At 45.1% G+C, this 27,036-nt stretch overlaps 2 protein-coding genes across 2 annotated transcripts in view; one reads left to right on the plus strand and one right to left on the minus strand.

Moving 5' to 3' along the window:
• The window catches only part of DLD (dihydrolipoamide dehydrogenase), a 26,510-nt gene extending 17,126 nt beyond the window's left edge, over window positions 1-9,384 (plus strand). The window contains exons 9-14 of the mRNA XM_087722333.1: window positions 368-558; window positions 2,171-2,341; window positions 4,595-4,784; window positions 6,988-7,125; window positions 7,666-7,755; window positions 8,964-9,384. Of these exons, the coding sequence (XP_087578459.1) occupies window positions 368-558; window positions 2,171-2,341; window positions 4,595-4,784; window positions 6,988-7,125; window positions 7,666-7,755; window positions 8,964-9,029 (846 nt within the window). The 3' untranslated portion in view covers window positions 9,030-9,384. The remainder of the gene's footprint in view (window positions 1-367; window positions 559-2,170; window positions 2,342-4,594; window positions 4,785-6,987; window positions 7,126-7,665; window positions 7,756-8,963) is intronic.
• Window positions 9,385-14,402: 5,018 nt separating this feature from the next.
• LAMB1 (laminin subunit beta 1) overlaps window positions 14,403-27,036 on the minus strand; it is a 71,747-nt gene continuing 59,113 nt past the window's right edge. Inside the window, exons 27-33 of the mRNA XM_087722334.1 lie at window positions 26,361-26,564; window positions 24,967-25,111; window positions 21,962-22,169; window positions 21,728-21,869; window positions 19,222-19,398; window positions 15,614-15,773; window positions 14,403-14,674 (exon numbers count right to left, since the gene is read on the minus strand). Coding sequence (XP_087578460.1) covers window positions 14,541-14,674; window positions 15,614-15,773; window positions 19,222-19,398; window positions 21,728-21,869; window positions 21,962-22,169; window positions 24,967-25,111; window positions 26,361-26,564 — 1,170 coding nt within the window. The 3' untranslated portion in view covers window positions 14,403-14,540. The remainder of the gene's footprint in view (window positions 14,675-15,613; window positions 15,774-19,221; window positions 19,399-21,727; window positions 21,870-21,961; window positions 22,170-24,966; window positions 25,112-26,360; window positions 26,565-27,036) is intronic.

Here is a 27,036-nt window from a genome sequence, read left to right on the forward strand (position 1 = left end):
AGTTTCCTGTCTAGAACCTTAATCCCTAGACCAAGCTGGTGCTACCCTTTATGTTTTGCGAATGCACTTCGCCTACATATTTTGTGTTCCACGCTCTACAAAGAGGCCTTCTTGGTTGGCAGCTGACCTGTCTGGCATAAATGTTTGGAAATTATTTTTGGTATTGTATCATGAGGTGGGAGGGGGGAGAAAGAAAATGAATGAATTAGTCCCCTTCCCTCCCGTGGATTGTGTCACACGACATAGAAAGGGTGTGGATTTGAAGTTGGAAGAATGTTTTATTTTACGCGGGATATTCGCTTGCCCGGCGCGAGGATCGTTCCCTGTTTTTTTGGAAACCCCCTTTTGAAAAACCTGTTGATCCCAGGGTTCAGTCTGGCAGCGTCTGGGTGCCGATGTCACGGCGGTGGAATTCTTGGGCCACGTCGGTGGATTGGGCATCGATATGGAGATATCCAAGAACTTCCAGCGCATTCTCCAGAAACAAGGGCTTAAATTTAAACTCAACACGAAAGTAACCGGCGCCACAAAGAAACCGGATGGAAAGATTGATGTTGCGTAAGTATTCAGTAGGTACACAAGTCACCTTCTCCCGTAAAAACTTCCTCCCTCTTGTATTAAGACTGGAAAAAGAGAGTAGGGGAAGAAGGAATGGAGCTGGCAGAGAGAGAGCGAGAGGGAGAGAGGGAGGGAGGGAGGGAGGGAGGGAGGGGTGGAGCTTGGGCCTCAGATGGAGAGTCAACAGCCCCCAGGTCTGGAGGTGGCTGATGAGGAAGAGGAGGTACAGCTGGGTCCAGTGCCTGATGCATGGATGCGCAGAAGGCAGAGGAGAGGAGAGCAGTGGAAATCTATGGGCCGGTCCTTGGGAAGGAAGAGGCACCACTGCTAGCGAAGCCCCATCCTAACTCTGGAGATAAACGGAAGGGGGCAGAGATGAATAGCTGTGGCAGAGGAGAGGAGAGCAGTGGAAATCTATGGGCCGGTCCTTGGGAAGGAAGAGCCACCACTGCTAGCGAAGCCCCATCCTAACTCTGGAGATAAAAGGCAGGGGGCAGAGATGAATAGCTGTGGCAGAGGAGAGGAGACAGTGGAAATCTATGGGCTGGTCCTTGGGAAGGAAGAGCCACCACTGCTAGCGAAGCCCCATCCTAACTCTGGAGATAAATGGAAGGGGGCAGAGATGAATAGCTGTGGCAGAGGAGAGGAGAGCAGTGGAAATCTATGGGCCGGTCCTCGGGAAGGAAGAGGCACCACTGCTAGCAAAGCCCCATCCTAACTCTGGAGATAAAAGGCAGGGGGCAGAGATGAATAGCTGTGGCAGAGGAGAGGAGACAGTGGAAATCTATGGGCTGGTCCTTGGGAAGGAAGAGCCACCACTGCTAGCGAAGCCCCATCCTAACTCTGGAGATAAAAGGCAGGGGGCAGAGATGAATAGCTGTGGCAGAGGAGAGGAGAGCAGTGGAAATCTATGGGCTGGTCCTTGGGAAGGAAGAGCCACCACTGCTAGCGAAGCCCCATCCTAACTCTGGAGATAAAAGGCAGGGGGCAGAGATGAATAGCTGTGGCAGAGGAGAGGAGACAGTGGAAATCTATGGGCTGGTCCTTGGGAAGGAAGAGCCACCGCTGCTAGCGAAGCCCCATCCTAACTCTGGAGATAAAAGGCAGGGGGCAGAGATGAATAGCTGTGGCAGAGGAGAGGAGACAGTGGAAATCTATGGGCTGGTCCTTGGGAAGGAAGAGCCACCACTGCTAGCGAAGCCCCATCCTAACTCTGGAGATAAAAGGCAGGGGGCAGAGAGGAATAGATGTGGCAGACAACTATTCATCTTCCGGATCGACCGACTTGTTAGCCAGCAGTAACATTGATTTAACTCCAGGGGTTTTTGTTGTGTTTGGGGAGCTGGGTCAGAACTGGAGGAGGGAAGGGAAGGAGAGGAGAGGAAGAAGGGACCTTGGAGGTCTTCTAGTCCAACCCCCTGCTTAGGCAGGAAGCCCTATACAATTTCAGACACATGGTGGTCCAATCTCTTCTTAAAACTTAACAACTGTGCCCAGAAAGATGGGGGCAAAACTGACTGAGTAAACACCTCACTTAGCAACAGAAATTTTGGGCTCGGTTGTGGTTGTAAGTCGAGGACTGCCGATAGTGAATGTTTACCTTTTCCCTTAGAATTGAAGCCACGGCCGGTGGCAAAGCAGAAGTGATGACTTGTGATGTCCTTTTGGTCTGTGTTGGTCGGCGTCCCTTCACTAACAGTCTTGGTCTGGATCAGGTGGGAATTGAACTAGATAACCGTGGAAGGATCCCCGTCAACAACAGGTTCCAAACCAAAGTTCCAAAGTAAGTTGAAAGGGATAAAATTGTGGTTTGTATCGGAAACTCTTGAACAAAATGAAGAACAGTTGCTCTCCTAAGCATGATTTAACTCTCCTTTTTATCAAATCTTAGTTATAATTCAGTTTGGTGTGTTGCTCAAATTAGGAACATATTTCTTCTTCTTCTTCTTCTTCTTCTTCTTCTTCTTCTTCTTCTTCTTCTTCTTCTTCTTCTTCTTCTTCTTCTTCTTCTTCTTCTTCTTCTTCTTCTTCTTCTTCCTCCTCCTCCTCCTCCTCCTCCTCCTCTTCCTCTTCTTCCTCTTCTCCTTCCTCCTCCTCTTCTTCTTCTTCTTCTTCTTCTTCTTCTTCTTCTTCTTCTTCTTCTTCTTCTTCTTCTCCTTCTTCCTCTTCTCCTTCTCCCTTCCTCCTTCCCATCATCATCTTCTCCTCCTTCTTCTCCCCCCTTCCTTCTTCCCCCCACCATTGTCATCATCATCATCATCTCCTCCTCCTCCTCCTCCTCCTCCTTCTTCTACTTTTCCTTCTCCTCCTCCTCCCCTCCCCCTTCCTCCTTCCCATCATCTTCTCCTCCTCCTCCTCCACCACCACCTCCTCCTCCTCCCCATCCATCATCCATCCATCCATCATCTATCTATCTATCTATCTATCTATCTATCTATCTATCTCTATCTATCTATCTATCTATCTATCTATCTATCTATCTATCTATCTATCTATCTATCTATCTATCTATCTATCTATCTATCTATCTATCTATCTATCTATCTATCTATCTATCTATCATCTCCACACATGCATACATACATTTGTGTGTCTTGTGTATGTTCCAGCATAATTCTGCAACCCATCTAGCAATTTCAACCAAACTTGGTACATAGATGACTTACTCTCTGGAAACAAATACTGTGAGAGTAAGACACCCTTAACGCCTCTCGGGGTGTGTGTTCTGTTAAGATCCAGCCTGTTGTGCCTTAAAACGGATTCTACCGTGCTGCTTTAAAATGGCTTCTTCTGTACAGCGCTGTGGAGTTGTCATGGTAACGGCTTCACAGTACCCCACAAGGGGGCTCCCTCTGGTAAGGGGGGGGGAATCCAACATTAGAAATTGCGGCGATGTTCATGGAAGGAGGGTTGGGATAAATAAATACCCAGGTTATCAGCTAATAGTTGAATGAAACAGTTGTTTTTATTTTCCATCCTTTGGATTAAAAAAAATAATTGGGGTCTAAATTCTAAATGAAAAGACAATAGTTCATATTTAAGTCACCTTTGTCTAAAAGCACTGGCTATTTTTTGTTGTTGTTGTTGTTGTTAATTTATTCTGCAAATGAATTTGAGGCCAAAAGTTAACCCTGCTCCTTACATATATAGTAAACATTTTATTTATTTATTTGGATTCTGCCTTTACTGCTTTTTACAAAGAACTCAAGGCAGTGAAAAATATCCAACACACCTTCCTTCTCCTAGTTTCCCCAAAACAACCTTGTCAGGTGGGTTGGGTTGAGAGTGAGTGACTGGCGCAAAGTCACCCAGCTGGCTTTCACGCCTAATAAGGCAGGACTAGAACTCACCGTCTCCTTGTGATAGGTCCAAAGTCACCCAGCCGACTTTGATGACTAAGGTGGGACTAGAACTCAAAGTCCCCTTATGATTGGCCCAAAGTCACCCAGCTGACTTTGATGACTAAGGTGGGACTAGAACTCAAAGTCTCCTTATGATTGGCCCAAAGTTACCCAGCTGACTTTGATGACAAAGGTGGGACTAGAACTCAAAGTCTCCTTATGATTGGCCCAAAGTCACCCAGCCGACTTTGATGACTAAGGTGGGACTAGAACTCAAAGTCTCCTTATGATTGGCCCAAAGTCACCCAGCTGACTTTGATGACTAAGGTGGGACTAGAACTCAAAGTCTCCTTATGATTGGCCCAAAGTCACCCAGCTGACTTTGATGACAAAGGTGGGACTAGAACTCAAAGTCTCCTTATGATTGGCCCAAAGTCACCCAGCCGACTTTGATGACTAAGGTGGGACTAGAACTCAAAGTCTCCTTATGATTGGCCCAAAGTCACCCAGCCGACTTTGATGACTAAGGTGGGACTAGAACTCAAAGTCTCCTTATGATTGGCCCAAAGTCACCCAGCCGACTTTGATGACAAAGGTGGGACTAGAACTCACTATCTCCCGCTTTCTAGCATGGTGCCTTAACCTCTAGGCCAAACTATCTTTCTCTTATATATATATATATATTCACTTGGCAGCATTTATGCAATTGGTGACGTCATAGCTGGCCCCATGCTTGCTCACAAAGCCGAAGACGAAGGGATCCTGTGCGTCGAGGGAATGGCTGGAGGCGCGGTTCACATCGACTACAACTGTGTGCCGTCCGTCATTTACACCCACCCTGAAGTCGCCTGGGTTGGCAAATCAGAAGAGCAGCTCAAAGAGGAGGTGAGCCTCGTCATTTTACTTCGTTCTGCTGGCGGCCGTGTTTGGGCCAGGTGTTCATTTAGAAAGAGAAGAACAAATGGGGAAGCTGGGAGGTTTTCAAGAAAAGCTTGGACGACCATTTACCTGGGATGGTATAATGGGCAGGAGGTTGGACTAGAAGGCCCAAACCGGAAGCCCCCCCATTCAATTCTTGGACCGGCTGGAAGTCCAGTTCCCCCACCATAGAGTCTCCTCCTAGTGTGGCGTCCTTTTTCCTCTGCTGATTGGAAGTCCGGTTCCCCCACAATAGAGTCTCCTCCTAGTGTGGCATCCTTTTTCTCTGCTGATTGGAAATCTGTTTCCCCCACCATAGAGTCTCCTCCTAGTGTGGCGTCCTTTTTCCTCTGCTGATTTGAAGTCCGGTTCCCCCACCATAGAGTCGCCTCCTATTGTGGGGTCCTTTTTCCTCTGCTGATTGGAAGTTCGGTTCCCCCACCATAGAGTCTCCTCCTAGTGTGGCATCCTTTTTCCTCTGCTGATTGGAAGTCCGGTTCCCCCACCATAGAGTCTCCTCCTAGTGTGGCGTCCTTTTTCCTCTGCTGATTGGAAATCTGTTTCCCCCACCATAGAGTCTCCTCCTAGTGTGGCGTCCTTTTTCCTCTGCTGATTGGAAGTCCGGTTCCCCCACCATAGAGTCTCCTCCTAGTGTGGCGTCCTTTTTCCTCTGCTGATTGGAAGTCCGGTTCCCCCACCATAGAGTCTCCTCCTAGTGTGATGTCCTTTTTCCTCTGCTGACTGGATGTCTGGTGTCATCTCCCCGCCCCCATTCTCCAATAGACTCTCCTTTTAGCATGGCATCCTTTTTCCTCTGCTGACAGGAAGTCCAGTTCCCCCACCATAAAGTCTCCTCCTAGCGCGGTGTCTTGTTTCTTCTCCGACTGGAAGTCTGGTTCCCCCACCATAGAGTCTCCTCCTAGCCCGGCGTCCTTTTTCCTCTACCTATCTTAACCGATAGTCCTATCAATTGTGGAGCCGACCGGCAACAGGGAGCCGCAGCAGAGGGATGAAAGAGCCACATGCGGCTCCAGAGCCGCAGGTTGCTGACCCCTGGACTAGAAGACCTCCAAGGTTCCTTCTAGCCCTATGATTCTATGAAATTCAATCTTAAGAGAAAACTTGGCATGGATTCTGAACTGTCCCGTATTACACCAGCAGAGGGGAGTCCTGGGCTGTGACTTCTAAATTAAAAATTTGGCAGGGATTGCTGGCAACTGTCATAAGTGTGAAAAACAGTCATAAATCACTTTTTTCAGTGCCGTTGTAACTTTGAACAGTCCCTAAATGAACTGTTGTAACTCAAGGACTACCCGTATTACGATTCAAAGATTTAGTTGAGTTTCCGTAATCTCTTTTGAAGGTAAGGTCGGATTTTGAGTCAGCGGCTACAACCCTTTTGTCTTCAGAGCAAAGGAAAACTATCGTGAATTTATAATGTTGGCTTGTATAAAATATGGAAGAGAATTTATAAGTGGCTAGAAAACAGAAGCCACTTATAGAAGTCTTTATATGTGGGCTTTTTTCCCCAAACTAGTATTGAATAAAAATTAACTAGAGTTACAAATTACTATCAAACTTAAAGTACTGACCACAATGTAAATATAATGGCGATATGAACTATTAATAGCATTACAAGTTTAAGTAAAACTGTTATTACACGATTATAGAAGTTAAAACGGATAGGAAGTCAGTGTAGAATGGTGAACTACAGAGGCTAAACATGAATGCCCATACAGAAGGCTATATAACTATTTTATATAACTGTTATTACACGATTATAGAAGTTAAAACCGATAGGAAGTCGATGTAGAATGACGAACTACATAGGCTAAACATGAATGCCCATACAGAAGGCTGTATAACTATTTTATATAACTGTTAGTACACGATTATAGAAGTTAAAACTGATAGGAAGTTGATGTAGAATGGCGAATTACAAAGGCTAAACGTGAATGCCCATACAGAAGGCTGTATAACTATTTTATATAACTGTTATTACACGATTATAGAAGTTAAAACCGATCAGAAGTCGATGTAGAATGACGAACTACAAAGGCTAAACGTGAATGCCCATACAGAAGACTGTATAACTATTTGATATGGTTATGTTTCTCTTGTTTTTTTCTTTTTTTCTTTTTTTATATATATAATGTTGGCTTGTTTTCAGGGAACAGAATACAAGATCGGTAAATTCCCTTTTGCGGCTAACAGCAGAGCCAAGACCAACGCTGACACAGATGGCCTGGTGAAGATCTTAAGTCACAAAACCACAGACCGGTTGCTGGGAGCGCATATTCTAGGCGCTGTGAGTATGCCAAAGGATCTGCCCATATTGTAACGTTGCACGGCGTTGAGTAATTTTACTTCGTAACACTTTATAGACTAGGAAACACACACTGACATACTGTATAAGCAGTGGCTGGCATCTTGTAGAAAGGTAATTGCCTGCATTTAAGGTTACTGTTACTGGGACGCTGTGGCTCAGTGGCTAAGACGCTGAGCTTGTCGAACAGGAAGGTTGGCAGTTTGGCGGTTCGAATCCCTGGCGCTGCGTAACGGAGTGAGCTCCCGTTACTTGTCCCAGCTTCTGCCAACCTAGCAGTTTGAAAGTATGTAAAAATGCAAATAGAAAAATAGGAACCGCTTTTGATGGGAAGGTAACAGCGTTCTGTGTTTAGTCATGCCGGCCACATGATCATGGAGACGTCTTCGGACAATGCTGGCTCTTTGGCTTTGAAACACAGATGAGCCACCGCCCCCTAGAGGGGGGGAACGACTGGACAGGGAAATCTTTATATTTTGCAGGGGACATTTTCATCAATGACTGTGATGATTCCTTCTCTAGGGTGCTGGTGAAATGGTTAATGAAGCCGCCCTGGCAATGGAATATGGTGCATCGTGCGAGGATGTAGCCAGAGTTTGCCATGCCCATCCGGTAAGTTCCCATGACTTAGTCCGCCATGTTGACATTATGGGAATTTATTTATTTGATCCCGCCTTTATGATGAGTACGAATAGCTCAAGATGGTGAATGGGTCCAGCACATCCTCCGCCTCCTATTTGCCCTACAACAACAGCCCTGTGAGGTGGGTTGGACTGGGAGAGAGCGAGAAGGACTGGTCCAAAGTCACCCAGATGGCTTTCATACCTAAGGAAGGACTAGAACTCACTGTCTCCTGATGATTGGTCCAAAGTCACCCAATTGGCTTTCATGCCTAAGGCGGGACTATAACTCACTGTCTCCTGGTGATTGGCCCAAAGTTGCCAGCTAACTTTCCTGCCTAAGGCATGACTAGAACTCACCATCTCCCGTTTTCTAGTCTCGTGCCTTAACCACTTGCACTTAAGATTTATATACCACTTCACAGTGCTTCGCAGCCCTCTCTAAGGGTTTTACAGAGTCAGCCTATGGCTACCAACAATCTGGGTCTTCATTTTACCACCCTCAGAAGGATGAAAGGCTGAGTCAACCCTAAGCTGGTCAGGATCGAACTGCTGGCAGTTAGCAGAGTTAACCTGCAATACTGCATTCTAACCACTGAGCCACCACGGCTCTTACACCACAAGTGGCTCTTTGAAAGTTCTTCATCTATATCTATATAAATGGCTGTGTGTGTGTGTGTGTGTGTGTGTGTGTGTATGTTCCACCATAACTCTGGAATGCCTCGAGCAATTTCAACCAAACATGGTACACAGATGACTTATTCCCTGAAAACAAATACTGTGGGGGTAAGACACCCCTAACACCCCTTGGGAGGTGTATGTGTGTGTCAGTGTGAGTGTGCTCCAGCATAACTCTGGAACGCCTGGGCCGCTGAAATGAAAAGGACTGAATTATATCTAGTGTCAAATCACAGTACTTTTGACAATGATAGCGTGTGTTTTGGAAGTTCGGTTAAGATACAGCTGCTTGTGCCTTAAAATGGCTTCTACTGTACAGCACAGTGGAGCTGCCATGGTAACGGCTTCGCATGACTCCACAAGGGGGCTCCCTCTAATACAGGATTGGGATAAACACATAACTCGGGCTACGCCAGGTTATCAGCTAGTAAATTTATAATTGATGAAGGTTCTACATTATTGCATAATTTTCCTTATATTCTCCCCATTCATATCCCATTTTTTTTTCTGTCTCTCCCACAGACCGTATCCGAAGCTTTCAGAGAAGCAAACCTAGCGGCTTCCTTTGGCAAAGCGATCAACTTTTAGAGCGAAGGAACATCCGTGGTGGTGTGTGAAAAGCACATTTCTCCCCCCCCGTGAAACTGACTGAAGATTCGATGGAAAATCGAGTTTTTGCAATACTCCCAGGCCTTAATTAAGTGAACTTTTGTTCCAACCCCCCCCCCCACACACAAAAAAAGCTAAAATATTTAAACAAATAAGGGGTTGGGATTTAATTAACCAAGAGCTGTATATTATATGACCAACACTAACTTTGCATTATTGATTGCCCGTTCTTAAGTTTCACAGGAGAAAAACGGCCAGCGGCATTAGCAAATGGTTGGAGCGATCTTAAAAGGTCCCATTATGCATTTTCGTTCAAATATAGCGTCTAATATTATGCCATGTGGTTGCTTTGTCATTGTTGAGGAAATGGCACATCCTGGTGATTTAAAGTACACCATTGTCACCTTCGCACAATGCAGTTAACAATTGGAAGTGAAAGCTAGCAATAGACTTAAAATCATATATATATATCATATATATATATCAGATTGTAAGACACACTTTTTTGTCTCCCAAAAGGGGGTGAAAAATTTCTGTGCATCTTATAGACTGAATATTGGCCAGCCATTTTTTGGCCTCTGCATGCCCTGTTTTCAGGCCTGTTTTCAGCCTTTTTCAGGCCTTTTTTCAACCCGTTTCAGGGCTTTTTTTGGCTCATTTTTTTCAGCTTTTTTGGGCCCATTTTTTTGGGCCCAAAAAAAACCCAGCCCAAAAAGCATCTTAAAAACGGGCCAAAAAATGGCCAGAAACAGCTGAAAAAAATAGCCGGAAAAAGCCATAAATGAGCTGAAAAAAGCCCTGAAAATGGACCGAAAAAGAGCCTCAAAAACAGGCTGAAAAAAGCCCTCAAAATGGGCAGAATAAAGTTCCTAAAATAAGCAAAAAAAAGCCCCAATAACAGGCTGAAATAAGCCTCAAAAGTGGATGAAAAAAGGCTCAAAAATGGGCCAGAAAAAGCCCCCCAAATGGGCCGAAAAGAGTCTCAAGAACAGGCTAAAAAAGCCTCAAAAATTGGCTGAAAAAGCCCCCCAAACTGGCTGAAAAAAAGCCTTGAAAATGGGCCGAAAAAGAGCCTCAAAAACAGGCTGAAAAAAGCCCTCAAAATGGGCGGAAAAAAGCCCCCAAAATTGCCCCCTAAAGCTTCAATAACAGGCTGAAATAAGCCTCAAAAATAGGCGAAAAAAGCCTCAAAAATGGGCCAAAAAAGGCCCCCCAAATGGGCCGAAAAGAGTCTCAAGAACAGGCTAAAAAAGCCTCAAAAATTGGCTGAAAAAAGCCCCCCAAACTGGCTGAAAAAAGCCTTGAAAATGGGCTGAAAAAGGGCCTCAAAACAGGCTGAAAAAAGGCCTCAAAATGGGCGGAAAAAAGCCTCCAAAATAAGCCAAAAAAAGCTGCAATAACAGGCTGAAAAAAGCCTCAAAAATGGGTGGAAAAAGCCTCAAAAATGGGCCAAAAAAGGCCCCCTAAATGGGCCAAAAAGAGCCTCAAGAACAGGCCGATAAGAGCCTTGAAAATGGGCCAAAAAAGCCCCCAAAATAGGCCGAAAAAGCCTTGAAAAAAAGGTAGGAAAAAAGGCCTGAAAATGGGGCTCAGAGGCCAAAAACCTTTCTTCGTTTTGCTTTCCTCTTCTAAATTTAGGTGCATCTTATAGTCAGGTGCGTCTTATAATCCGAAAAATATGCTATATGCTTTAAGAATATTCGAAACTTGATTCCTTTTATCCTTGATCACAATGTAAAGGGACTTTTAAAATAGCCATGAACCTGTGCTAGATCAGTAATCATTTGCAAGCATTTTTAATAACTCCTCTTCTTTTCGTGACATTTTGCAAAAGAGAAAAGATAGATTCATAAAACAATCTATACCAGTGTTTCTCAACCTTGGTGGACTTTAAGTCCTGTGGACTTCAACTCCCAGAATCCCCCAGCCAGCACAGGACTTAAAGTCCACCAAGGTTGAGAAACACTGATCTATACGCATCTGTGCTTGCTAATTTTCAGTATTTTGTGGGGTTTTTTTCCCCAATTTAGAGTTAAAAATACAGAGTTAAAAATACAGAGGGCAAAAGTTAAATTATGTTGGTGTCCTAATACAATATGGTTTTGTGTTTTATTATTCCTTGGGCAACGGTGGGCTTTAGATAGCTTCCCCCCCCCCCCCACCCCCTTCTTGAAGATAAAGTACTATATAGTAAGATGGGTAGAGATCTTCTGTTACTCATAACTGCCTGTCGGTGGTGGGATTAAATTTTTTACTACCGGTTCGGTGGGCGTGGCTAGTAGGGGGGCGTGGCGTGCCTTGGTGGGCGTGGCAGGGGAAGGATACCGCAACATCCCCATTTCCTCCCGATCCGCTGGGACTCGGGAGGCAGAGAATAGATGGGGACAGAGACAGAGGTGGTATTAACCGGTTCTCAGAACCACTCAAAATTTCTGCTACTGGTTCTCCAGAACTGGTCAGAACCTCCTGAATATCACCTCTGGCCCCTGTCTTGTTTTTAACGAAGGTTAAACTTTGAAATAGAAAGGGGGAAGAATCAACGGTATATATATAAAACAGGAAACTCTTGAGTTCATCTTGGCCATAGGGGGAAAAAAATGAAATCTTTTCAATATACAAAGAAATAAAGATAAAAGTACCCTATGGACAATATACCTTTTTAAAAAAATATAAAGCATAAACATTCTTTAGGGAATTGGAGGCTAAAACGTATGAAGAACGGTTGCAGGAACTGGGTATGTCTAGCAATAGTTAGACTTATATACCGCTTCATAGGGCTTTCAGGCCTCTCTAAGCGGTTTACAGAGTCAGCATATCGCCCCCAACAATCTGGGTCCCCATTAGCAATAGCAGTTAGACTTATATACCGCTTCATAGGGCTTTCAGCCCTCTCTAAGCGGTTTACAGAGTCAGCATATTGCCCCCAACAACAATCCGGGTCCTCATTTTACCCACCTCGGAAGGATGGAAGGCTGAGTCAACCCTGAGCCTGGTGGGATTTGAACAGCCAAACTGCTGAACTGCAGTCAGCTGAAGTAGCCTGCAGTGCTGCATTTAACCACTGCGCCACCTTGGTCTAGTCTAATGAAAAGAAGGATTGGGGGAGATATGATAGAAGGGTTCCAATATTTGTGGGGGCTGCCGAAAAGAAGAGGGAATCAAACTATTTTCCAAAGCGCCAAAAGGAAAGACGAGAAACAATGGGTGGAAACTAACCAAGGAGAGAAGCAATCTGGAATGAAGGAGAAACTTCCTAACAGGGAGGACAATTCACCCGTGGAACAGCTGGCCTCGAGGTTGTGGGTGCTTCATCACTGGATGTTTATAAGAGAGTGGAACCACCATTTATCTGAAAGTATAATAATTCTTAAATATATTGGTTTATAACACAGAATAATAAGAGTTGGAAGGGACCTTGGAGGTCTTCTAGTCCAACCCCCATTTATCTGAAATGGTGTAGGGCCGCGATGGCAAACCTATGGCACGCGTGCCCAAAGTAGCACGGCTAGAAGACCTCCAAGGTCCCTTTCAACTCCTCATTCTGTGTTCTAAACCAATATATTTAAGAATAATGACTCTATATTTTTATAATCAAGTTTTTAAAAATCAATCAAGGTTGGAAACACCTGGTGCAAATTTTCAGGCTGCAGTTTGTTCACAGATCTAACTAAATGCACCTTGGCCGATTCCCCTTGCGATATTCTCTCCCAAAACCTGCTTCTTGTTCACACCCTGCTCACATTCATCGCAAATCCTGAATCGTTTTTCTAGTGCTGCCTGGCGGCAAGCCGGAAATCGAAGTGTCCTCTTACTTATTTAATCAGTTGCAGCTTTAAATATCTGGCAGCAGTGCCGGATTTAGATGAAAAGAGGCCCTAGGCTATTCCACTTATGAGGCCCTTTCACCTCCCATTTTTAAGTTTGTAAATCACATGAGAGAAAATAAAATACATCATTACTGTGATATATATCAATATATATAGCTGGCCTCCCGACGGAGGGCGGCTCTGCTCTGCGGCAAAGGCAGCGAGGCCAGCCGCCTCCCCTGCTGCGCTCAGCTGCCCGGCTCGGCCCCCTCGCCCTCACCTGCCGGGCCGATGGTGGGCTCTGCGTCGACAGGGCGGCTACTGGGAGCGGCTGCGCCTCTCGCCCGACCGCCGGTGCCGGGAACGTGGGCGGGCTCCCCAACTGCCGCGGCGCTGGAACGATCTTAACCAATACATTTTTATGTTTGTTTATTAGTCCTATGCGTAGAATTTCTCCTTATTTTCGGTTCAGTGTTTTAGTGTTCCCTGTTTTTAGAATAGTGTAATTTTAATTTTGCTAACAATTTGAATGTAGGCCCCTCTTGATCTTGAGGCCCTAGGCTGAAGCCTAGTTAGCCTATAGGAAAATCCGGCCCTGTCTGGCAGGTTGCGTGATTAGCAAACTCCTAGGCTTAAAACCCAATGAATGAATGAAAAGAAATCTTGACGCACGGTCAAGTTATCTCCGCAAAGTTAAAACAGCTCCTTGTAAAATGTGTGTGTCCGTTTCTCCTGATCAGAGACTCTCATCTTCCATCTCTTTTTTGGTTCCACCACAAAACCGCGTTCGACGAAACCGCGTAGCTGACGTCATCAACAGGGCGACAACAGCGCGGAGACAGAAGCACACTGTAAACGCTAAACCTAAAATTAACCCCTAAACCTAAACCTAACCCCCCTAAACCTAATCCTAAACCTAATCCTAAACCTAACCCTAACCCTTAACCTAACCCTTAACCTAAACCTAATCCTAACCCTTAACCTAACCCTAAACCTAACCCTTAACCTAACCCTAACCCTAACCCTTACCTTAACTTGAATCGGCTTGCTTTCAAAGCGCTATTTAAAGCGCCCTTCTTTCTCCGCGCTGGCTGTTGTTGCCCTGTTGATGACGTCAGCGACGCGCTTTAATCGGGCGTGGCTTAGTCGAGCGCGGTTTTGTCGTGCCACACTCTTTTTCAACACGTTGTGGCCTGAGATGGTTTGATTTCTGCGCTGGATGATTCTTTTATCGAAAGATCGGGCATCCACGAGTCAAAATTAAGTGGTTAAAAACCCTGTGTTTGACGCTCGGATTTTATTAGAATCAAAAAGTGTGAATTGCTCTTTCGGATAATAAAAGTAACATGGGAGAATGAGGCTAACTAGGGTTAAAGGAGGAATATACTTGGTTACAAAGTAGGATTTTATTTTACAAAAGGAGAAAAAAACGCTGGTATCCGGTCAGATTGGGACAGGTTCCGTCATCCCAGTGTTTCTCAACCTTGGCCCACCTGAAGAGGTGTGGACTTCAACTCCCAGAATCCCCAGACAGTCAGCTGTCAGGGGAATTCTGGGAGTTGAAGTCCACACATCTTCAGGTGGGCCAAGGTTGAGAAGCGCCGCGTTATCCATTTAAGACCGATCTTCAAAGGAAAGATATTTTATTTGTTTTTTCCCCCTCTTCTTTCATTTTTCCAAATTTCTAGCAGGTGCTATAAATCGCAACTTTCTGACTAATCGCTTGCAGAAGGCCTCGGACTGTTTCTTCTAGTTCTATTACTTGTTTAGCTTTGTCTTCCAGGATTTTTTGATTTTTTTCGTACGTGTCTTCCAGTTCTGCAAAAAAAGGAGAGAACACGGAGCATTTTAGCAGCGACTAAATTCACCCAGATAGCAATCGCAACGGCGCTTAGACTTAAATACCCCTTCCCAATGCTTCACAGTCTTCCCTAAGTGGTTTACAAAGTCAGCCTGTTGCCTCCCCAACAATCTGGGTCCTCGTTTTACCGACCTCGGAAGAACGGAAGGCTGCGTCAACCTTGAGCCGGTTAGGATCGAACTGCTGGCAGTGGGCAGTCAGCCTGCAATACCGCAGTCTAACACTGCGCCACCACAGCTTAGATAGCAATAGAATAGCACTTAGACTTATATACTGCTTCACCGTGCTTTTACAGCTCTCCCTAAGCAGTTTACAGAGTCAGTCTCTTGCCCCCCAACAATCTGGGTCCTCGTTTTACTGACCTGGGAAGGATGGAAGGCTGAGTCAACCTAGAGCTGGTCAGGATCGAATTCCTAGCAGAATTAGCCCGCAATACTGCATTCTAACCACTGTGCCACGCAGCTTCGATAGCAATAGCACTTAGACTTATATACCGCTTCATAGTGCTTCACAGCCCATTCTGGGCAGCTTACAGAGTCAGTCTATTTACCCCCAACAATCTGGGGCTCCTCATTTTAACGATCTCAGAAGGATGGTAGGCCGAGTCAATTTTGAGTCCCATCAGGATCTAACTCCAGACTGTGGGCAGAGTCAGCCTGCAATACAGCATTCTAACCACTGCGCCACCACCAGCTCTTTCAAGCATCTGTTCTCCCTGTGCTTTGGCTTCATTAGAGGAAAACAACCCAGCTCCCTTTGATGGTGGATGTTTTGCATCGCTAAAAAAGCCAGATGGCAGAAAAAGAAGACTTTCCTATAATTGAAAACAGTCTTTTTATTAAAAAGAAAGAAAGAAAGAACAAGAAAATGGCAACACCTTTCCACTCAATGCATACCTTTGAGAAGCTGAAGTTTGCTGTTTGCTTGCTCTAACAAAACCTTCGCTTCGTTTTGCAACTCTTCCGCCTTCTTCCTGGCGCTGGCAGACTCCCCTGTTTTCTTGGCAATTAAGTTTTCTACTGTTTTGTATTTCTCATTGACGCTGTCGTCTAGTATCTATAATTTGAGAGAGAAAGACAGAGTGTTAAGGAAGAGAGAGGAATAGAAAAAGAAAGTGTAAGAAAGAGAGGAAAAGAGAGAAAAATAAAAAGGGGAAAAGAGCAAAAGGAGGAAGAAAAGGGAGAAAGAAAAGAGAGAGAAACGGAGAAAGTGTAAGACAGACAGGTACAGAAAGAAAGGAAGGGAAAAAAAGGAGAAAGCAAAAAAAGAGCAAAAGAGGGAGAAAGTGTAAGAGTAAAAAAGAGACAGAAAGGAAGAAAGCAAAAGAGGGGGGAAGTGTAAGAAAGCGAGTAAGAAAGATATAAAGAGAAAGGAAGAAAGCAAAAGAAAGAAAGGGAGAAAGAGAAAAAGAAGGAGAAAGTGTAAGAAAGAGCGAGTAAAAAATATATAAAGAGAAAGGAAGAAAGCGAAAGAAAGGGAAAGAGCAAAAGAAGAGTGTGTGTGTGAGAGAGAGAGACAGAGAGAGAGAGAGAGAGGGAGGGAGAGAGAGAGGGGTGGAAAGTGATAATATTCCCCCAAATGACTGGGGTATTCCTGCCTTTGGCTTAACATCCTTGCCTTTAAAAACAATTAGTCCTTGACTTCATTTTAAGGACTATTCACAGCAACAACAGACTTTTAAAAAACTACTTACAACCGGTCCTCAAAGTTGCTACTACCACCTTCTCCCTGGAGTTACCTTTCCCAATGCTTTTGGCAACCGACTTGCATTTTACAACCTGTTGCAGCCTTCCCAGGGTCACACGACCACAATTTGCGACTTTTCTGTAGGTTTATAGGGGGGGAAAAACAACCACCACCGGCCATTCTAAAGAATGGGTTTGCTTAATGACCACCTAGCTTGCTTTATGACTGCGGTGAGTCACTTTGTGACCCTCCTAAAAGCAGTCGTCAAATTTGAGCCGAGTTGTATGGTGTATCACTAGTACAGTGATGGAGAACTATCACGTGAAAATGTCCCATGCCTGCAAACACACTTATTGAGGCCTTGCTCTGGAAAAGCCGAACTTCCGAGTTCTAGGGCGCATGGACGCCTGGCAATCATCTGGCTGGTTCTTGGCACTGCTGCAGGCGACGGACAGCTGATCGTCGTGCGAGTGTGCGTGCCAGAAACCCAGAAGACAAACATGGAAGCAATAGCAATAGCAGTTAGACTTATATACCGCTTCATAGGGCTTTCAGCCCTCTCTAAGCGGTTTACAGAGTCAGCATATATTGCCCCCAACAACAATCCGGGTCCTCATTTTACCCACCTCGGAAGGATGGAAGGCTGAGTCAACCCTGAGCCGGTGAGATTTGAACAGCCGAACTGCAGAACTGCAGTCAGCCTGCAGTGCTACATTTAACCACTGCGCCACCTCGGCCCGTGCATGACAGGCGACGTGGCTCTGCGTGCCACTTCGGGCATGCGTGTGCCATAGGTTCTCCATCACAGTGTGCGCACAATTTAATAACCACTGAAATTCCGAGCTCCATTTTGGTCCTAACCCGGGGACTATCTGTACCGTTTTAATGTAGTTTGCATCTCCTGAACGCAGAACCTCTAAACATCCAAAACGGGAATTAATTAGAGAGAGAGATTCTTTACAAAGAAAACCAATACGATTTTATCTTGTTACTTTCATTATGCTACCCAGGTACGGGATAAGGGAAGACAGATGGCGGGAACCGAGGAGGAAACATATCAGTTGTGGTTGGAATGTTATCTACTGTACTCCCGCGGGAATAAAACTGGATGTTTATATTTAGAACTGAAATATCGCTGCGAAGACCTTGACTGGGTTTCGTGTAGTCGTATTTCCTTCAAAGAGGAATTTCTGCTTTGAAGTGACAGGAGGCTAGTAAGGTCCGCTTTACAAATAGGTGGACTATTTTCCCTTGCGAAAATAACGCTAATTGCCACTTTTCAAAGCAGCTCTTCATATGAAGGAGCTTGTGATATAAAAGAAGAGTTTAAAAGTACTTTTTGACGTGTTTTCCCCAAACCTAAGTGTCTACATGGCAACTCCCTTCACAACTAACACAGCTTCAGGCCTATCTAGGGGGGTAGCAAAAATCTGTTCTGTTCTAATCCTAATCCGTGTTCCATTCTATTCCTAATCCTTATTCTATTCTGTTCTGTATCTGGGTTTTTTCCCCCCCTATTCCTGTTTCTTTTCTATTCCTGATTCTATCCTGTCCTGTCCTGTCCTATAGTATAGCCTTTAAGTGTCATTAAAGTAAATACAATGAAATTGGTATCCATCTATCCATCCCATCATTTCTATTCTCTATTCTGACTTGTCTTGTTTATTCCTATTGTTCTGTTCTGTTGATCTGCTCTGTTCTGTTCTATTCTATTCTATTCTATTCTATATTCATTGGAGTCCATTGTCTATTCCATTCCATTCTATTATTTTCATTCCATTCCATTCTCTATTCTATTCTATTCTATTCCATTCCATTCTATTATTTTCATTATATTTCATTCTCTATTCTATTCCATTCCATTATTTTCATTCCATTCTTCTATTCTATTCTATTCTATTCTATTCTATTCTATTCTATTCTATTCTATTCTATTCTATATTCATTGGATTCCATTCTCTATTCCATTCTATTATTTTCATTATAGTTCATTCTCTATTCTATTCTATTCTATTCCATTCTATTCTATTATTTTCATTATATTTCATTCTCTATTCTATTCCATTCCATTCCATTATTTTCATTCCATTCTCCTATTCTATTCTATTCTATTCTATATTCATTGGATTCCATTCTCTATTCCATTCCATTCTGTTATTTTCAGTCCGTTTCATTCTCTATTCTATTCTATTCCATTCCATTCCATTCCATTCCATTCCATTCCATTCCATTATTTTCATTATATTTCATTCTCTATTTTATTTTATTCTATTCTATTCTATTATTTTCATTCCATTCTCCTATTCTATTTTATTTTATTCCATTCCATTCCATTCTCATATCATTCCCTATCCCATCCCATTCCATATTCATTCTATTCTATTCTATTCTCTATTCCATTCCCTTCTTTTTAAAATACATTGGCCTCCCAATCTTACCACTGGCCATCTTTAGCTATTGATTTAAGAAGAGCATGGCTTCTCATGAACTGTCAACTTTTACGTCCTGGGGGTCCATAGGATGGTGCTGCCCTCATCAAAACGACAAAAGAGGCATTGTGCCATCGTACCACGAAGCCCACCCCTTTGGCAATGGCACGTAATCTCACACCACACACCCTGGGGGGAAGCAGGGGGAAACTTGTGTTGTGGTGCCACAATGCTTCCTTCCTCCTTCTGCCACCTCTCGGCCTCTCGTCTCGGCCTCCGGCTGAAACTTTTGAACTTGGAAGAGCTTCACGGGGGATAAGCAGAATCTTCAGGGGAGCTTAAGAGCGCCCCCGGGATGCCGGGAGCCCCCGCGAGATTTCAATGCTTACCTTCTGAACGTCGGCGGTCGTTCGATTAACTGCCGCGATATTTTCTTCCGCCACTTTGAGATCCTCTGCGTTGGTAGCAGCCTTCTGCCTCAGCGTTTCCACGTTCTTCTCCAACTCCGCAATGCGGAGGGTCGCGTTCCCCAAACGATCTTCCACTGAGCCGGTCTCCGATGCAATCTTGAATCGAAGGGGATGAAAAATACATGAATTCCTTCTCACCCTTAGGAAATTTCTGCTTAGTTCTAGCTTGCTTCTCTCCTTGATTAGTTTCTATCCATTGTGTCCTGACCAAGGCTTCCCAAGAGCCTTTTGTTGGGACTCCTTGTTCCAACAAAAACCCATTTCATTAATTGACTGTGAATTCTGCTCATTCACATCCAGGAAAGTCTTTCAAGGGAGGATTTACAGTCACAGACCTTATCTGGCTTGGAGAGCTGCCAGGCCGATCTCTACAGAACTTGGCCAGGAGTCTTGGAGAGTCACAAATCAATTAAGCAAACTAATTGCTTCCTGCAAACTCCACTCCCCTTTTGCTCCTCTTTTATTTCCTCTGGGAGGGGCCATTCATCGTCCACCTGTGGCCTTACTCCCAAGTTGACCCCTGTTCTTTAGCTGTTCCCTTGGCAACTCTGCACATGCGCACACTGGGAACAGGCTCCAGCTGTTCTTCTGCCTCACTGATGTCTGACTCTGAAGGCAGCTGATAACTGCCATACGGCCCTGGCCCCCTCTCTGCCTCCGACACAGAGCCCTTGTCAGAGCCTTCCCCAGACTCCAGGACTGGCCCATGTTCCTCCCCAACCTCCTCACTGTCTGAATCTGCTGCCAGCTCTGCTGGTGGGCCACAACACAATGTTTTTTGTCGTTCCTTCTGGTGCTTTGGAAAATAGTTTGATCTTTAGGGAAGCTCCTCAAATATTGGAACGCTGGACAACTGCTATCATGTCTTGATTAGTCCTTCTTTTCACTAAATTAGGCATACCCAATTCCTGCAACCATCTTCATATGTTTTAGCCTCCAGCTAAAGGCTCACCTACTATATTTTAGAAGTTGAGGAGCTGAAGGTCCCACAAAAGATCAAGATAACAGCAAGGGAAGTTTGATTCTGGTTCGACTTCACAGTTTTGGGGTTAATCTATTCCAGATTTTGACCAGATCTGCTCCCATATCCCAAGGGCTGCCCCGAAGAAGAGGGAGTCAAGCTATTCTCCAAAGCACCTGAAGGCAGGACAAGAAACAATGGATGGAAACCAATCAAGGAAAGAAGCAGCTAGAATGGAGGAGAAATTTCCTAACAGTGAGGACAATTAACCAGGGAAACAGCTTGGCTTTCAGAAGTTGTAGGTGCTTCATCACTGGAGTTTTTAAAGAAAAGACTGGACTGCTATTTATCTGAAATGGTGTAGGGTTTCCTGCCTGAGCAAGGGGTTGGACTAGAAGACCTCCAAGGTCCCTCCCAACTCTTGTTATTCCTCATTCCCACCATCCAAAGTCAGAATCATCAACCGCCCCTTTGTGATTTTTTTTTTCTCCTTCCAGTTTTCATACTTTCATCAGAACTGGGATTTTCCTTGATGAAGCATAGTTTGAGATTAGCTCCTCCTAATGTTAAGCCCATTCCATAAACCATTTTGCAAAGGGGGAAATGTTAACCTCCAATATTTGAAATCCACGATGACAACGAAACCAATTTTGTTGTATTTTAAGTACAATGACAATAAAGATCATACTTATATGTTATTTTTTTTGCTGTCATGAGAGTTCCCGACCTGTTCTACCTGTAGAAATCACCTGTCTTATTTAGATCTCTGTTGTGGCCCAGCAGGAGCCGTTGGAGCTGCCACCAGACTCCGACAGCGAGGGGCCCTATGAGTCGGCTCTGGAGGATGTGGAGGACCCTGGACAGGGTTCCAACTCCGAGCAGGGCGCAGAGAGGCTGGTTGGCCACCAGGAGGTGCCTGAGCCTTGGACCAGTGGGGAGGAGACAAGGGAGTGTGATCCGGACGTCAGCAGTGGGGAGGACCCAAGGGAGTTGTTCCTAGATGCCCGGCACCAGAGAGCTAATAGGCGTAAGGAACAATTACGCAATTACAGGAGGTAATTGCACTCAGCTGGTGGTCATTAGGCTCCTCTCCAGTCTATAAAAGGACTGCTTGTGCACACGCCCCTTTTGCAGAAGTCAACGCAGGAATGAATGTCGGAGGACATTATGGTGAGCTTGGCAGGCTGGATTGCTGCCCAAGCTTGTCTGTGCCAGTTTGCTGCCAAGGACCTGTCTGTCTGTTAATTAAATGCCGTAACTTATCTTTGGCTCGGAGCGTGTGTTGGTGTGGGACGAGGGGGGTCAGAACAGATCTCACAGCACACGAAGCGTAGAGTTCGTGCACCAGATAGAAGCCAGCGAAAGGAAATATAGGAACTGTGCAGTTTTCCCTCCCTGGCAACTTGGTAATACCAATGTCCTTAGCTCCCCGTTTCCGAATAATTTAGAAAAACCTCAACTTACAGAAGCAAGCAAGCCTTGGGTTCCTTCAATATCTTTTTCTGCTAGTTTGATGGCATCTTCAGCTGTGGTTTGGGCTCTTCCAGCTTCTTCGAGAGCCTCTCTGACCATATCCGCCGTGACTTTCACATCCGTCGCGCTTTTACTGATCAAACGACATCGGCAGGGTTAGATTCTTTTAAAACAAGGATTGGTTCCTATGCTACTACGGAAAAAAGAAGGTTTTTTCCCCCCTACCTGGCCTTCTTAGCTTCATCTAACAAGGTCTTCGCCCTCGCGATATCTCCAGCGCTCTGCTGAAGGACAGTCTCCACATCTGACAGGCTTTCGACCCGGTCACGGATGTTCTCGGCCAGGGTTTGCAGCTGCTCAGGTGTGCTGGGCATCTCCAGGTTGAGGACTTCGTTAGCGACGGCTTCGATGCTATCCAGATCGGCCCCGTCTTCTGTTAGGACGGTGAACAGAAACCATTGAGCGACACGACGGGATCCGAGGCCTTCAGAAGTTGTGGGTGCTCCAACACTGGAGGTTTCTACCCTATTCCTATTCCTATTCCTTTTCCCTTTTCCTATTCCATTCCATGCTATGGTATGTTATGCTATTTCATTTCATTCCATTCCTTCTCTATTCTATTCTATTCTATTCTATTCCATTCCATTCCATTCTAGCCTATTCTATTCCATTCCTTCTCTATTTCTATTCTATTCCATTCCATTCTCTATTTCTGTTCTATTCTATTCTATTCCATTCCATTCATTCCATTCCTTCTCTATTCTATTTTATTCTATTCTATTCCATTTCATTCTATTCCATTCTCTATTTCTATTCTATTCTTATTCTATTCCATTCATTCCATTCCTTCTCTATTCTATTCTATTTTATTTTATTCTATTCTATTCCATTCCATTCCATTCTCTATTTCTATTCTATTCTATTTTATTCTATTCTATTCCATTCCCTTCATTCCTTCTCTATTCTATTCTATTCTATTCCATTCTATTCCATTCTATTCCATTCTATTCCATTCTATTCCATTCTCTATTTCTATTCTATTCTATTTTATTCTATTCTATTCCATTCCATTCCTCCTCTATTCTATTCTATTCCATTCTATTCCATCCCATTCTCTATTTCTATTCTATTTTATTCTATTCCATTCCATTCCTTCTCCTATTCTATTCTAATTCTATTCTATTCCATTCCATTCTCCATTTCTATTCTATTCCATTCCATTCCTTCTCTATTCTATTCTATTCCATTCCATTCTTTATTTCCATTTCTATTATTTCCATTTCTATTATTTCCATTTCTATTATTTCCATTTCTATTTCTATTTCTATTTCTATTTCTATTTCTATTTCTATTTCTATTTCTATTTCTATTTCTATTATTTCTATTTCTATTTCATCCCATCCCATCCCATCCCATTCCATCCAGTGGTGGGCTGCCAATTTTTTTTACTAAGAAGTGTCCAGGCAGGTGGGCAGAGCCTTCCACTGCCGCTACTACTGGTTCACCCAATCTGATCCGAACCTCTCCTCTCCTATTCCTGATTCTATCCTGTCCTATTTTATTCTATTCTATTCTTCATTCTATTCCATCCCATCCCATTCCATTCTATTCCTGATTCTCTTCTATATTCTATATTCTATATTCTATATTCTATATTCTATATTCTATATTCTATATTCTATATTCTATATTCTATATTCTATATTCTATATTCTATATTCTATATTCTATATTCTATATTCTATATTCTATATTCTATATTCTATATTCTATATTCTATATTCTGTCCTGTCCTAGTCCTGTCCCTTCCTGTCCTGTCCCATCCTAGTTTAAAAAGAAAAGAAAATGCACCAATTCTCCATGGGACAAACATTACCACAGTTAAAATCCAGGGTTCACAAACACAAGTTCGGCTGTCCAACGGCATGATCCCAAACCCTTCATGTCTACCCACACCAACACCAAACAGCATTATGTAAATTGGAGCGACACATAAATCACGGTGCCCCGCTACACCCAGCCACCTTAATGATGTGCATTTGAAGCCTGGCCCTCCGCAAGCCATCCCAACCACAGAGACGTTGACCCACAACCAGCGTACGAGCCCCTCAGAATCCAAATCAACCCCACAGCCAATCAGAGGGAGCACCGACCCACGACCAAACCACGCAATTCCCCTCTCCCCCAGCCAGCACTTTGCCTACCCAATGGCCCTCCCTTGGTGTCATCTCCCCATCACAAGACCCATCACAAGAGTCTCATTGATAACTCACAACTGACACACTACAAGACCTTCCCTTGATACACCCGCACCCGAAGCCCTTATAAACAGAAGACCATGGACATCCCCTCAACTCCACTGAAGATGTTACCAAGCCTGGTAGCGAAACGTTCAGAAGCCAACCCACAAGCTCGGAGAACGAATCTTCACCCTCATCCCACACCCGAGTTACAGATATTCACCCCACCCCATTGTAAAACAAAATGCACTCGTTTTAGGGGGGGTTAGAGCAAGGAGCAAGGGGTTGGACTAGAAGACCTCCAAGGTCCCTTCCAACTGTTAGAGCTGAAGACTCCACCTTGGACAGATACCCTCATAGCCAAAGGAACCCGATACAGGTAGTCCTCGACTTACGACCACCATGGAGCCCAAATTTTATCTCGCGAAGCGGAACCTTTGCTAAGTGAGTTTTGCCCCATTCTATGACTTCTCTTGCCGCAGTTGTTAAGGGAATCGTTGCAGTTGTTAAGTTAGCAACGCGCAGTGGTGGGATTCAAATAATTTAACGACCGGTTCTTTGCCCTAAACGCTGGCTGGGTGGGTGTGGCCAGGAGTATAACAGGCAGCACTCGGTTCCTGCATCCTTCTGGAAGCCAAACTGGGACACGTGGGGATTCCTGGAAGGGGCAGGGCCAGCCAGCAATTTAACAATTGGTTCGCCCGAACTGGCCCAAACCGACTGAATTCCACCATTGGTAACGGGGTAATCTGGATTCCCCGTCGACTTTGATTGCCAGAAGGTCGCAAAAGCGGATCACGCGGCCCCCAGGACACTGCAATCCATCACAAATATGAGTCAGTTGGGTTCATATACGTTCGAAACTTACTTGGAAAACATAAATTTGGGACTCATTGGTGGTCGTAACTCGAGAGCGACCTAAAAAGAGGAAAGCCCCTCTGCAGAGAGATGCACGCCAGTCGCCTTAAGTCATCTTAAAATAATACGTACTCATCAAAAAATCCCTGATCTGATGTATCAGATTTCTGAGGTCCTTGTTGCTCTGGTCTACTTGCTCCTTGGTGGCGTTGGTCTTCAATAAAATGTCCTGTGCGTTCTGCTTGGCCTCGTCGGCCCGTTGTTTGGCTTCCGAAACCTACGTGAGATAAGCAGGACTGTGTTTACAACTGCTAGCAAATTCCGTCTCTCGTTGAAAATCAATACCGACCGAGACCGTAACAGATTCTGAAGCTCTGAGAGCAAGGTTTTTAAGAATTCTCTGACAATTGTCAAACAAATGATGTTGACGCTCTAAAACAGGGGTGTCAAACTCAATTTCATTGAGGGCTGCATCAGGGATGTGGTTGACCTCAGGGGCCCGGCTGGGCGTGGCCGACTAGGTGGGCGTGCCAGCTTGATGGCACTCACTGGGCGTGGCTGACTAGGTGGGCATGGCCAGCTTGATGGCACTCACTGGGCATGGCTGACTGGGTGGGTGTGGCTGACTGGGTGGGCATGGCTAGCTTGATGACACTGGGCGTGGCTGACTGGGTGGATGTGGCTGACTGGGTGAGCGTGGCCAGCTTGAAGCCACTCACTGGGTGTAGCTGACTGGGTGGGCATAGCCAACTGGGTGGGCATGGCCAGCTTGATGGCACTCACTGGGCATGGCTGACTGGGTGGGTGTGGCTGTCTGGGTGGGCGTGGCCAGCTTGAAGCCACTCACTGGGTGCAGCTGTCTGGGTGGCCGTGGCCAATTGGGTGGGCATGGCCAGCTTGACACCACTCCCCAAACTGCTGGCATATTTCGTCTTCACATTGGGTAGGCCAGGCTGAAGTGACGCAGGACGTCCCCTTACATTTTCCAGGACGACCCCGCGGGCCAGTTCCAACCACATCGCGGGGTGGATGCGGCTCGTAGGCCTTGGGTTTGACACCCGTGCTCTAGAAAGAGTGCAGAGAAGAGCAACCAAGAGGATTAGGGGATTGGAGGCTAAAACATACGATGAACGGTTGCAGGAACTCGGCATGGCTAGTATACTGAAGAGAAGGACCAGGGGAGACATGATAACAGCCTTCCAGTATTTGAGGGGCTGCCACAGAGAGGAGGGGGGGTCAACCTATTTTCCAAAGCACCCGAAGGCCAGGCAAGGAATAATGGATGGAAACTGAACAAGGAGAGAGATTCAATTTAGAAATAAGGAGAAATTTCCTGACAATGAGAACAATCCACCAATGGAATAGAAGTTGTGGGAGCTTCATCGCTGGAAGCTTTCAAGAAGAGACTGGACTGCCATATGTGTCAGAAATGGTGTAGAGTCTCCTGTTTTGGCAGAGTGGGTTGAACTAGATGATCTCCAAGGTCCCTTCGTACTCTGTTATTCTCTTATACCTTAAATAATTACCATTTTGGACAGCTGTTCCACCTCCGCCAGAGCGCTCAAGATGTCTCGGTCAAAATCGATGGCTTTCTGCCAGGCGGTGTGGGCCACCGTCACCAGACCTTCACACCCGGGTCCCCCACATTTCTTCACCCCATCTTCAGTTTGGCAGCTCAACCCACCACAGGGGGAATCGGCACAGGAAGACCCCAGGGGAGTCCCACACATCTGTAGTGGAAAGGAAGTAAAAATAAAAGGTTTAGCGCTTTCTAAAGATTGAAGAGCCAACTGCTTAAAGCACTACAATACGTCTTAACTTACCGTATTTTTCAGAGCATAAGATGCACCTTTTCCCTCAAAAAGAGGGTGAAAATCTGGGTGGGTCTTATACACCAAATACAGCATTTTTTTGCCTGCAGAAACCCCGCCCCTTATAAAGTTCAACTGGCAAGGGTTTTTTTACAAGGGGCTTTCCTGGACGAAACTGCAAGGAACGGGGCGGAGCTGAGCCAGGGCATCGTGAGGCTGGGAGGCGCGTGATCAGGGAGCGGAACAGCCGCCCGGCAAACCCTCTCTCCAGCTGGGCACAATGCCGCTCACCGACCTAGCGGTATCCCAAAGGCGCAAGCAACACAAGCGCCTTTGCCCCCCCCAGTTCCCACGGCTTGGCGCCTTCGGGATACCGCTAGGTTGGTGAGTG

The sequence above is a fragment of the Thamnophis sirtalis genome, unplaced genomic scaffold, assembly GCF_051295495.1.
Source record: "Thamnophis sirtalis isolate CommonGarterSnake01/CBP01778 unplaced genomic scaffold, rThaSir2_p1.2 scaffold_9, whole genome shotgun sequence".
In the NCBI taxonomy this organism is placed as follows: Eukaryota; Metazoa; Chordata; class Lepidosauria; order Squamata; family Natricidae; genus Thamnophis; species Thamnophis sirtalis.